Genomic DNA, 13,307 nt, shown 5'->3' on the forward strand with positions numbered 1-13,307 from the left:
TATACCATCCAATGCCCAATGGGAGGGATAGTTTCTACTCAAAACAATAGAAGGTTGGAGTGTGTGATGAGATAAAAGTCCCATCACATGGTCACATCACTAGTGATGAGAGAATCCTTCCTCCCCCAGTGGTGATGGAAAACTTTCGTCTGATTGTATTTTTTTCAAGGCTAAAAGAATCACAAAGTTTCTTTAAAATAAAGAAAACAAAAAAAGCATAATCTAAACTTTTGGATTAAAATCTAACAGCCTTTCTTATTGTTTCAAAGCTAAAAGAATCACAAAGTTAGAATTTTTTTTAATTAAAAAAAAAAGTGTATGATCTACCAGTCAAGAACCAGTTATCACATATTTTGGGTCATCAATGAATTTGTGTAGTGGGTGGCCAAACATGCAAAACCTCTCAGCATCATATGCTCAGACACCCAGAAACACACGTTTGGACAGGGTTGTGGGAACATCAAGCACGCATCAGTACATATATTCTGAGTGACTAACAGAGCCTTCACAGCTTCAAAGGTGGAGAAATTAAAGGAAGAGAATCAAAAGATGACTCATAAATCAAATCTTTATACTGTAGATGATTTAATGTTATATTCTAGAAAAACTGTAGCTTTGATGCTGGCCTAGCTAAGGCTCTGGATCCAAACCCAGATTTCCCCCCCTCCCACCATGACATTAATGAAAAATTCAAGAACACAAGTGTAAAAACAGGTAATCACATTTATTATAATTAATTTTATACAACTAATTGAAGCTAAAAAATAATGAAAACATGGTAGAGAAATCAAGGGAAAAAGAAAATAAAGATAATTGGGAAAATTTTGAGTTTGATTTCATATTATACAATGGCCATAACCCTCATTTTCCTTCTTACATGTTATTTAGATTCAGAAATCTATACACACTATCAATTTTAGACAAGACAAATAATAGTGACTGCAATTCATCTTCTTCATCTTCTTCTTGCTTCCTATCTACCTATTCAGCTTCTCCTCTCACTTCTTCTTCTTCTATCATTTCAATAATTCCAAAGACAATCAAGGTCTACTGGGCCACCTGAGGTTGATGGATCATCTTGATCTTCAAAAGACCTCCTACCCATATCATGATTGGAGACAACAGAAGAGATTTCAGTGTTCATATCAGTGCTCAGCCCTGTTTCTTGTGAGATGCTGACCATCTCCCTTTCTGGTTTGCAACTCTGTCTCATGTTTGCTCCATGATTCCCAAGCAAAGCCTTCAAGATAGCCTGGTCTGGCATGAAAAGGGAACCTGGGTATTGCAAATTGCCAAGGTTTGGAGTGCCTTGAGTGGAGTAAAATGAGTTTGGAAGACCAAATTTTGAGAAAAGCAATGAAGCAGAGTTCATATCAGAAGGGTTAGCAGAAGCAGCAAAAAGAGGAGAATTGAAGTAATCAGCCATCTCTTCCTGGTTTTTCTGGACCTCCATTGGGTTGGAGAAGCAGGTCACGTGAGTTGTCTCAGCTGGATTGATTTTGATCTTGCTATTGTAGGAAGAAGAATCCATTAATGGAGGCAAAAGGGATGGACCCAATTCATCCCCAAATGAGCTCAGTCTCACCAGTCCTGAAACAAGTGTTTTCTTCCCACCAGAACTCTTCTGAAATATCCTGCAAATCACCCACTCGTTCTGTAAACGAACGAAAAGATGAAGAAAAAAAAAATCTCATCAAGAACACAATAAAGAAAAAGACAAACTAAAAACACTAATATAACCAGAACAAGAGAGTGGTTTTGCTCCAACCTTGGCTGTTTTGGGGAGATTGCAGAGAGAGTATTTCCCCTCCAACCTATACTCGTGCATGACCCAGTTGGTCTTTTCTCCTTTTGGAGCTCTTCCTCTGTAGAAAACCAGAGTTTTCTTCATTCCAACCAGTATTTTCCTTCTGAAGATCTCCTTGTCTTTACCAGTGGCCTTCCAGTAACCAGCTTCAGTAGCCCTGTTTGTCCTCAAACCAGTTGGGTATTTTCTGTCCCTAACACAGAAGAAGTACCACTCCTTCTCTCCCATTTTCGCTTTCTCTTCATTCAAGAAAACACAAACCATAAGAGTTAGAACACAATTTAAACTGAAGATGACAAGGATGAAATAGAAAGAAGGGGATATAATCCAAAATTCAGAAAACTTACTTGGCAATTCCCAAGGCTCACACTTATTCAAATCCACATCTCCAATTGCTCTAGCACAGAAGTTGCTATCAATAACCTTTTTGGACAGATAGTGAGTTATAAGCTCTTCATCAGTTGGGTGGAATCGAAACCCAGGTGGTAAATCCATCTGATCATCTCCCTTACAAAGCCCAACAAAATTCTCCATTTCTCAAAAGACTGGTTTTTGTTCCTCTGCACACAGACCTGTATATAATTCAAAATGGGTTATGATCAGTAAGCTAAAATTTCAAGAATTCAACCAGAACAGAAGTAATAGAACACAGCCCAGAAAGGATCCTACAATTTTCAAAACGGGTTCTAAAGTAGTAACTTCAGTTTTGCTGTTTTGAGAAAACCTACCAAAGGAATTTAAATACAAAACAGAGATATCTGAAAGCTGAAGAGGAATCAAAGGAAGAAGGAGGGAAATGGGTAGAGGTGAGAAAAAGAGAAAAGGAAAGGCACAAGAAACTGAGAAGTTGCTAACCTGAGAGGCTGAGACAGAAAGAGAGAAAGAGCTTGAGAGATGGGTGTTTAAGAAAAAAGTGTTCAAAGGAAAAGAAGCCCCTAAATACTGGTTTTTGGAGAGAAAGAAACGTGGTTTGTAAGGCAACTTTGGTAGGTAGTTTTAGCACCTCTTTTTTTTAACGTCTCTGTAATAATTTTGTTTCTTCTCCTACAATTTGACCAGGAACAATTCATCTACTAAGAGACTCTGCTCTTAAATGTGAAAGCAAAACCATTATTATAATCTGAAAAGCTAATAATTGATTATTTACTTTGTAATCACAATTATCAGGGAGAGAGTTGATTAATAAATTGTTAAGTCGCTTGATTAGTTGTTAACAATCCAACCAAAGTCATCTACCAATGTAATATATATTATAATCCAATGTGAAAGAAGAAGCTTATCATATTCTCTCTCCCTCTCTCTCTCCCCAAAAGACATCTCCCAACAAACCTCCTTATCCTAACCGCAATGGTCTGAATTCAAAGAAGATTACAAAAGCTAAAACCGCATTCTTTTGCAAAAATTGGTTAAGAGTTGAGACTTCACTTTAATTTGCCAAATGACCAACATGACCCCACTTGCATTCCCCCTTCAGTATTAAAAAAGACATAAAAAGGAAAATAACCCTTTATTTTTCATATTCTGGAAATGGTAAATATATATATGGGGCTCTGTGCCGCAGCGCAGCCTATGCCCAGGCATATGGGGGTGGGTGCAATGACCATCCTGCCCCCTGCACAGGCTGCCCATGTGCCTGGGTGCAGGCTGCGCTGCGGCACAGAGAACATTCTCCCTATATATATATGGGAAAAGGTTGGGTATGCTAGCGGTATGCCCTATGCTAGCACCCTATGTGTCTATCTCTCTCTTCCCCAGAAATTGTCCTCTCAAGTGCGATGCACTGCTTAGTGCACCACACTTAAGAATCCAACCGTAAAAACATGGGCACTAGCATCTTTTTATCCTTTCAAGTGTTGGGTGGACGGTTGGATTCTTAAGTGTGGTGCACTGCACTTGAGAGCATGAAAATCCCTCTTCCCCCCCCCCTTCTGAAGAGTAAGAGAGTCATTTCAAGGGGTGAACGGTTTTTTCGCGCACGAAGGCATTGATTTGTGTCTAGGAGCATGAACCACGCTAACTACACAACCAATTAGTGTTTCTTGCCCATGTATACACAAGAGAGGGATAGGCACACAACCCACGTGTGCTAATTTAGTAGGCAACACCGATGGGGTTATGGAACGAGATATCATAAGGAAGGGCAGCCAGCAGGGCCATTTCAAAATAGGAAAGAGAGAGATAGACACAACAGGTGCTAGCTTACGTTACGCGGGTGCGTGTGTTTGCATGTGCACTCTTTCGAAAATCGAACGGGTTGAAACCCATCGAAGAGTTTCAAGTACAACCATGCAAGGTGCACGGTTGTACATGAAAACTTTTGCCATATATATGGGGAGAAAGAACGCTGCTTGGTCGCACCCCCCTTCGCCCTCTCAAATGGGTACACGAAAGACTATCCCGCCCCTTCTAGTCGATGCCCATGCACACGCTGCCGTTGGCCTAGTCAATGGAGCAGTGGTCTCACGACCAAGCAACGTTCTTTTTCCCATATATATTGTATGAAATTCTCCATCTTAATTGTCAATACTCCCTAGTGTGTGTTTGCAAATATTTTTGCTTCTTCTTCAAGTATGTATAATTAGAAATAATTAGAAGAAGAAGATCAAAAAGTTGATGGGTTGGGTAACTAAGGCTGTGTTTGATATGCATTCTAGGTCGATTTAGCTTTCTCAAACGATAAAAACAACTATTTTTATCATCCGAGAATACGAAACCGACCTAGAATGCATTCCAAGAATTCATACTAAATGCAGCCCTAGTCACCAAACTGTTACACATAGAGCATTTAATTGATGATTCACAAACCCTAGTAAACATAACTGAAATACCTTTGGGTTTGGCCATAGTAACTATCTGAAAGTTAGGTTATCTGAACTCTGGAATAGTGATAGGACATGTACCTACATGAGGGTGTGCATGGCAATGTTCAAGTTAAAATGTTATAGTATGCCACCCAAGTTCATGGCATACATCATATATAGTTAGCTACTAGATTAATGAGAAACTAACTCATGTCATGACTACTAAGTCTAACCTAAACGAGCCAAACATTTAGAGATTTCAAATACTCATTTTTATGGTGGCCAAAATTTAGGTATGCACATGCAGTAGTAGTAGTAGTATGAAAGCTCAAGATTTAGAGATCTATAATCCGAGAAAACCGGCTGGTTCTTGGGGTTTGAAACACACCAAAAGTGTGAAAATATGATAAAATGAGTCAATATTTGTACCTAAGACCTTAAGGTTGCAAAACATGCAAACTCAAATCTCCAGCTGTATATGTTCCAAACTCAAAGCTTAGCACACTCTTACTTACCCTAAAAAAGAAGGGAAACCTAGAAGGAGCCAAAAAGGGGAAAAAATAAAAAATAAAAAACTTTGTGAAGCTGTATAGTATTAAGCTCCCTTAATAATTACTAAAGTATTATTAATTAATAGTACTAGTATATTAAATACTCTCTGCCATGTGTCCTTCCCTCTCAGAGTCTCTCTCTCCACTCTCCATTTTTCTTCTCCTTATTAAATATGTGGGACTCTTTTCTCTCTCCTAGTTAAATATATAGTTTTTTTTGTTTATTATTAGATTGATGTGTACGATGTCAATATGAGCGGGCAGTGTGTAAAGACCATAATTGGCAAAAATGGGAATGGAAAAATATGGAAATAGACAATACAGGTTCAAAACAACTGTACATTTGTAACATCCAAAATTAATCTATATATACATTCCACAATCCATTGTAAGTTCCAAGATATGTCATCTAATATCATCCAAAATATGATATCCAATATAGATTTCCAATTCACACACCATTATATCCAAAGTATTCTTGAGCAATGTGGCTTGAGTATGGTGTTTCTCATTGTTGTCAACACATCCAAGACACTCATGGAGTGATGCATGTTCAATTGGAGTTGGGAGTCATCGCTTTAGAAACCCCTAAGTAGATGCATCAGTTTGTAGCTCAATTTTAGGGTCTGCACATTAACTTTGAGTTCAAAGTAATAGCATGAGAAATGTAGCCCTTCGAGTAATCTTTACGTCGGTGGAAGTATCAGGTCGTTCAGAGTTCAGAAGAGAAATATGATCAATTAAGTAAGCCATTGTTCAGCAAGTCCAAGGTCTTAAAAAAACGGAAAGAAAAAAAAACTGGAAGCATGTTTTAAATGCGTTTAACACCCATGTTATTTGCTGTTTTTTTTCCTGTATGTTTGAAAAACATATGACAAAACATGTTTAAAGCAGTAAAAAACTGGAACGCATTTTTGCTAACTAGGGTAGAGAAATCTTATATATCAAGCTAATGGGCACATGAGGAGGGAGTGCCTCATAATTTGTTTAGAAAGTAAACCCACATGGTAGGGAAGGGGAGAGAGAGAGAGAGAATGTGTGTACATGTCACATAAGTCCCGTAATATTGGTGGTGTGTACATCATTTTTCCTTAAATTAATTGCAATAGGAAATGTATTAACAACGGTGTATTGTTAGAATCTCTAGTTGTTTGTGTTCCAAAATCCAAACCTCTCATCGTCTATGTGCTTGATTGATGAGTTTTGCATTTTCTCCAATTTACCCCCTTAAAAAGAGACTAGAAAGGCCCTCCTACTTGTTTTAATCTAGGATAAGTTTTCCTCCACCCATAGAGGACGGTTCATCCACTATCCTAGGGTTCACAAACCCCTCCTAGGGTTTTAGTATGTTCCATAAAATACCCTCCCGTTACCCATTCATGCCCTCTCCATGCACCCTTCAGTAAATGGGATCACATTCACCATGGGTGGAGGGAAACTCGGTCCTTTAATATATAAGACTATAAAAATAAGAATCTTAAGATAATAAATAAATTATTATTTAAAAATATTTAATTATATTTGATTGCATCAGGAAATGTATTATTAGCACTAATGCATTTGCATATAAATCCTTCAAATCAAATCTCTTGAAAGGATGTTTTCTATCTTTTAGTGAGGAACCCTCACCACCTAACCATCCAGATAATGAGTCCCAACCTCTTGTTAATGTCAATACGCCAAAAGACCAAGATACCCTCCATTCAAAATTTTCCAACCTCGAATTAATTAAGGTCACGGAGGTCATTCTAGGATAACGTTATTTGGTAATTGTTACTAACTTACTACAAAATGATAAAAAGGAAGGAAATTGGTGCCGGATTTGTTTGTCATTTTGTCCAAATATAGGGAGATACCGGTAATTTGACTTTTTCCCATATCAATACTAATCCATAATTAAAGGGCCCCTCCTTTTCTCTTTAACTGATTAAGCTTCCCATAATGCTAAAAGTAACTCTTTCCCGAAGTAGAAACAATCAAATCATGAGCGAACGCGTGGCATCTTGGGCGCGTCTGTAGGAATTTCAACCGTATCGGCAACCCATTAAGATCGGACGGTAAAGATCAATCCAATGGTTAACGTCTACATCCACGTGTACAAATCCGAGTGGCTCCAATTAAAAGCTCTAATTAAAGATTAATGGGTAAACGAAACCCTAAAGCTTCCCTTTGCATGATTAACCCGAGAGTTGACCACTAACCCTAAAATGACGGCTGAGCTGGCAAAACGGGGCTCATGCTTCCCTGTTACCGACAGAGAAATGACGGCATCAAACAACCACGTGTTGATACTTGATTGGTGAGAAAGCCAAAGACTAGGTAGAGTTAGGCAACCCGTTTAAAAAACCAAACCAAAAGAGAGAGAGAGAGAGTATACTTAAACATGGGGAGCTAAGGGCATGTGGGGAATTCTTTATGATTTTGGAAAATCTTCCTATCACTTCATATGAATTGATTAAATATATATATTATTTCAGGCAAAGGCCTCTAATCCTAACTTCATTAGTAGATAAATGGAAATTAAGGCTCAACTTGAATGAGAATATGATATTTTAATAATGATAAAAAAAGTCGTAAATTCTACTAGTTCCTTTCAAGGATTACTGTTAATTTGATGACCAAGTCCCTAAATAGCCTTTCTTAAGTCAAATTAATCGCTGTTAAATCAATTCACAATTTGATTTGGTAGAGATTGGGTTCTTAGTTTCTAGATATGATTCAAATGAGTAGCTAGCTCCAAGAAGAAGAAGAGTTGGGTTTTGTCTCTTGTGTTCTAAAGGTATAATATCTCAAAGGAAGATAATATTTATAATGAGTGTTAAGTATGTCTATTATACTAATCTTAATTTAAAACTTTATTCTTATTCTTAAGATGTCATCATATACATAGCTATGAGTTTTATATATATATATTTTCCAATAATATATAACTGAAGTTGGGGGGTTACAACCAACTGATGTGGAGAGATAGAGGGTAAGGGATCTGACTAAGGTGGTAGATCCTGGTTGGGCCATTTTATAACAACCAAACAGATCCTAATTAATCTCTCTAAATTTTGTTTAATCTGAGAATGATTGACTTAGCCCATTAATCCACTCTCTTTGGTTCGTATAAATTGGGTTTTTTTCTAGATTGTCAAACAAACACGTGTGATGGCCTTTGAAGTCTTCATGATCTACCCAGAGAGTGTCAATGGCTAGCTGGAAAGCTTCAACTTTTCATGGGGGAAGAGCTAGTTAGGTGCAGTAATTTGGCTCTAAGTGAGAAATTATTCCATAATCATATTTTTTTATGAGAGAATTTGGTTTTATTATAATATCTCAGTCTCTCATGGAGAGTTTGGAAATTGTTGACATAGAATGGGTTTATTAGTTCCAATACAATAACCACATTGCCTAAATTGCTAAAAATAGCTGCTCTGTTTTGTTGAATCATGGAATAAAGTTCCTTTTCACACGAGGATTGCTTCTTTTGGCAACCCTTAGAACTCCATTAAAAGGAATTCTCTTTCTTGGTTTTTATAATCTTTATCTCTCTCTCTCTCTCCATATATTGATGTGTCATAAAGCTGACATCGAGGTGCCAAACCTTTTTTGTTGATGTGAACTCTTGGGGAAGATCAGCTTGTTATCTTCAGAGTCAATTTTATCTGTTGAACGATGACCCTAACACTCAGGCACCGTCGAATCACTAAGGTCGACTTTCAACTCGGACTACTCGGACCATAAGAAAGTATTGCATCTTTGATTGATAGCTATAATAATTTTCTTAGGAAAGATGAAGCAATTCAATCAGAAAACTTGAATACTATTGAGAATAGACTTGATGAGCTCTAAAGTAGATATTCATACATATATGCATCAAGTTAGGTCAGAAGCACTAAAGAGATGAGACCATCTTTGTTCTCATTGGATATCAAGATTATTGATATGAGATAGCAATCTTTTTGGCTTCACCATATATCCAAATTTTAACTAGTTTTTTTTTTTTTCCCCAAGAAATTAAGGGTCTTTAGAGAATATGCCAAGAAGCTTTCAAGTATTTTGTGCAAAGCATCTGTCCATAACAAAGAAGTAGACATGGAGGTCACTCACAAGCCCATTTTCTCTAAATCAATACTTTACTATTAAAGCCATCTGCCCAAAGAAGCTTTCAAGTATTCTAAATTCAATGTGTGGGAGGGAGCAAGTCCACAACTTAGACTCTTTTTATGTTATTAAAGTCAACTTTTACCCAACTAATTTTTGTGTTAAGTCATCTTTTGGGAAGTACTAAAGTAGCTACTATATTTTTTAAATTTTAATCAACTCCATAATTTATATTAGATGATGACTTATCCATAATTTTTCATATTTTACCTTATAATATATGGAGTCTCTTATGTAGTAAAAGTGTGTAATTTTGTATCATTGTAGGATGTTAATTGTGATGCCACTGGAGCAATGCCTATAATAACAATTATTTTACTTATTTTCTCTTAATGCTCCATTCAGAAGAATGCCAATAGAATGAAAATGGTTTAATTTTGGTTTTGTAGAGTACTCAAGGCAAGATCATTTCCTGAACTGGATGCATTCACTAAGGCTGTGTTTGGTATGTATTCTTAGAATAGATTCTAGATCTAAACAATCTGAAGCAAGAAAATAGAGAAGAATCTGGTTTAAGAATGCATTATAGACCTAGAATCTATTTTGAGAATGCATACCAAACATATCCTAAGTCTTCCTCCCATGATCTTAAACACCTGGAATAATTTTTTATTCATTGTATAGTTGTCATCTCATCTTCTCAACCTCAACATTTTATGGGTCCCGGGCACCCAACCCCCTAAGATCTCAACTCTAAATCATGGTTAAAGAGAATGAACTACTCAGCTATACTTTGAAAGCGCTAATAATCGTATAGTAAACTTTTGAAATTAAGGAGGCAATTGCTATGATTCCTTGGAACGCATTATCGGCCTAGAATTCATTCCAAGAATTCTACCAAATAAAAGAACAGAATCAGGATTCATATCAGTTTTGGCCGATTCCAATTTGGATCGGATTGGAATTGTTTTGGATTGAATCACCCAAAATATGTCCTAACCCTAGATAACCGATCCAAATCAAGATTGGTCGTGTCGATTCCAATACATATCTGTCGATCCGGATCTTTTTAACCCTAAAAATGACCACACATTGTAAATCTCAAAAGCTATTCAATAGCCCTTGAATTCAAACTCTTTTATTTTATGGAAGAAATTTATTTGGCATTAGAATTTGATAAGAATTGGAGCTTTTGACACAACAAACATTATTGCCACACTCAAGTTCATAATTCATAGAAGGAAAGCAAAGATGGAGGAAGTTTGAGAACTCATACAAACAAATGGTACATATGATCTAGTTCATTAATCCTTTGCTTTTCTTGTTTTTTCCCTTCAAAAATTTTAAGTACAAGTGGTTACCTTTATATGGACTTTGATCCGCTACTGCCCAGCTGCCCGGCAGGACCCTACTGCCAAGACACAGTAAGGTGATAAATTACCACCTTACCCCTGCCCGAGCGCCTTGCCCGAGTGGGATAAAGGCGATAATTTACCGCCTTGTTGTGACTTGGCTGTAGGGTCCTGCTGGACAGCTCGGCAGTAGAGGATCCAAATTGCCTTTATACTCATTGCATAAAAAGAAACCCATAAGTACTGAACTATTGAGTAATACTTACAAATATAAGATAAAAGCAACTTAATTAAGTTGACAAAAGCCTAAGAGAAGTGGTCCTGAACTTTGTGATTGCCAGAAAAGATACAAAAGCTACTACTCCGTCATGGTTTATCTATCTACATGATCATGACTCATACCTATGTAGGTGATAAACTCTACTCATGGGATTTCAAAGCTTCCTGAGGAAGACCAATCAAAAGAAAAGGAGGTCCCATTGCTACCATATGACCCCAAATGAACTAGAATCATTCAAAAGAAAGACTTAACATACTTTTCAGGGTTCCTGACTTGTTTTTCACTGGAAGATTATGACACTTCGGTTGTACCCTGCTGTCCCTCAGGTTTGTAAACTATCTTATAAGTCACTATACATAAAGGAGAACTAAAATCTTCTACAAACATTGTTTTCAACACTTAACTTGGCTAGCAATGAATTCATCACTATATTGACCCAAAAGGGCATATTATAGTACAACTAGATGTCTTTAAAATCCAAGAAGTACCGGTGATTCTTTCCCAATATCGGTGGTCCTATTTGTCCTTGAGTGGGTGGGGGTCGGTTGGAGGTGGGAGTCTCTAAGCCAAAATTTTTGGGAGTCGTGTATAATAAGAGCAATTTTGTATTTTCGGGGATTATGGTTTCTCTATATTGTATTGTGCGATATGCTATATATAGGGGTTATCTCGTAAGTAAGGATGTAAACGGATCGAATTCGGTTGGATAGTGACATTATCGTATCTGATTATATTTGAACGAATTCGGATAATGTCCTATTAGTTTTCGCACGGGTTCGGATAATATCCTATCCGTTGACATCTTTACCGTTTTGTTGATGAGGGTTAGGGTTGAGGACTTAACTACCCTTCCTTCTAATCTTCTTAGTCTTTGTTTTTCCTACGTTTTCTATTTTTGATTTTATCTTGTATTTATTTTAATAGATATGTGATTCCATGTATTACAATGCATAAAACAATATATATAAATTAATTAAAATTCTAGAAAAAGAATCACATCATCTTAACTTATAAAATTAAAAAAAAATAAACATAATCAGATAGACAGATAAGGATGCGAATCAAATACAGATTTTTGAATATCCGTTGACATCCTTACTTGTAAGGAGGTGGATGTAAATTGTGAGGGGTCTATAATTTCTACATTGAAATAGTGAAAGCTCTTATTATCGCTTGGTCATGGACGTAGCCCATCTTGGATAAATCACATAAATCTCTATTTTTAATTTTTTTTTTTGTTTTTCTTTTGCAAATAGCTGTTCTGCTGCTTCTTTAATTCTTAACAAAATGATTGTTTTTTTAATTCTTAACTATATGTCTGGCTTGGGGTAATTTTCATTGGAAGCTCTGAACCAGAAGTACCATGAGATGCAAAATTGAAACTTACAGTTGAATGAAAATTTGGTAAAATATAAAAAAAGAAAGACGAAATAGTCAATGTCCTCTCAAAGATTGACAAGTAATCATATGAAAGATATGAAAGATATGAAAGGAAATATATGAAAAGACAGTAGATTTCTCTGTTACCTTAGTGTGATTTGATGTCTGATGAGATTGAAAAAGATAAAGAGTGTGAAAAGTTATAACAGGAACGATTCCATCCACACAGGTGATAAATGGGGTATCCAATGATATTACTATAATAACTAGGGCTGCGACAGGGTCGGTTGGGCAGAGCTTTTTAAGACCCTACCCTAACCTGAGTCCCCCTTACCTTGGTTCAGGCGTACCCTAAACCTGACTTAGGGCCTAAAAACTCTGATTCTGACGGGACAAGCTCAGTCCAAGCCCACCTTAATTGGGCCGGGCTTGGACTATTGGCCCTGGCCCTAGCCTTGTTACAATAACTAAATTAAAATAACTCAATGTTTATATAGAAATACAATAAATGGATAGATTCACATTAATCTGATTATTTTATTATGTTTCTTTTTCCTTGGTACAATGGTTATGCCCTATTTTAAATAATTATATTCCTTGATCACAATGTATCATAATTTCTATTTTTTGATAAATAAAGAAATTTATGCATGGGGTACAACCTAGAAATGATGCTTCAGTGACCTATCGAGCACATACTAGAATACTAACACAATAAACAAAATCAGGGCCAAAATCAACCATGACCCGACCCAACCCTGACTCAGGGCCAGGAATTTTTTGTCCTAACTTGCCCTCAGGGCCAGAAATCTTTAGCCTACGCCCTGTTCGGGCTCAGAGCGGGTTCTGGCCGACAGGGCCAAACTTGCAGCTCTAATAATAACTCTTGCCCACTTACATGTATTATCATAATGCCCTTAAATACTGTTTTCCCTATTTTGAGATCGTAGGGATACCCTTACCAGGTTCCCACGATTGATTTATTTATTTATTTTTGGCTAAAGTATAAGATTAATGAGAGGAAAACATGATCTAGTAGAGGAGTCC

The 13,307-nt window shown here is 36.8% G+C and overlaps 1 protein-coding gene across 2 annotated transcripts; it reads right to left on the reverse strand.

The window, feature by feature from the left end:
- Positions 1-815: 815 nt before the first annotated feature.
- On the reverse strand, positions 816-2,672 carry LOC122670431 (NAC domain-containing protein 100). Of its 2 annotated transcripts, none has more exons than XM_043867305.1 (4): positions 2,663-2,672; positions 2,155-2,367; positions 1,769-2,046; positions 816-1,654 (listed from the first exon to the last, which is right to left on the reverse strand). In XM_043867305.1, the coding sequence occupies exons 2-4, from the start codon at positions 2,339-2,341 to the stop codon at positions 1,022-1,024; spliced, it is 1,098 nt and encodes a 365-aa protein (XP_043723240.1). In that variant the 5' UTR covers positions 2,342-2,367; positions 2,663-2,672; the 3' UTR covers positions 816-1,021. The 2 variants fall into 2 exon arrangements, with proteins under 2 accessions (XP_043723240.1, XP_043723239.1); XM_043867304.1 differs by having other exon boundaries at positions 2,155-2,368; positions 2,538-2,670.
- Between the last annotated feature and the right edge of the window lie 10,635 nt (positions 2,673-13,307).

The sequence above is a fragment of the Telopea speciosissima genome, chromosome 8 (assembly GCF_018873765.1).
Source record: "Telopea speciosissima isolate NSW1024214 ecotype Mountain lineage chromosome 8, Tspe_v1, whole genome shotgun sequence".
Lineage (NCBI taxonomy): Eukaryota > Viridiplantae > Streptophyta > Magnoliopsida > Proteales > Proteaceae > Telopea > Telopea speciosissima.

Bases quoted from the DNA above. Each gene is read 5' to 3' on its own strand.
- LOC122670431 (XM_043867305.1), bottom strand. From the start codon at position 2,341: ATGGAGAATTTTGTTGGGCTTTGTAAGGGAGATGATCAGATGGATTTA. The intron at 2,047-2,154 runs GTAAGTTTTCTG...TCTTGAATGAAG, and splicing joins TGAGCCTTGGGAATTGCCAA to AGAAAGCGAAAATGGGAGAG. The intron at 1,655-1,768 runs GTTGGAGCAAAA...GTTCGTTTACAG, and splicing joins ATCTCCCCAAAACAGCCAAG to AACGAGTGGGTGATTTGCAG.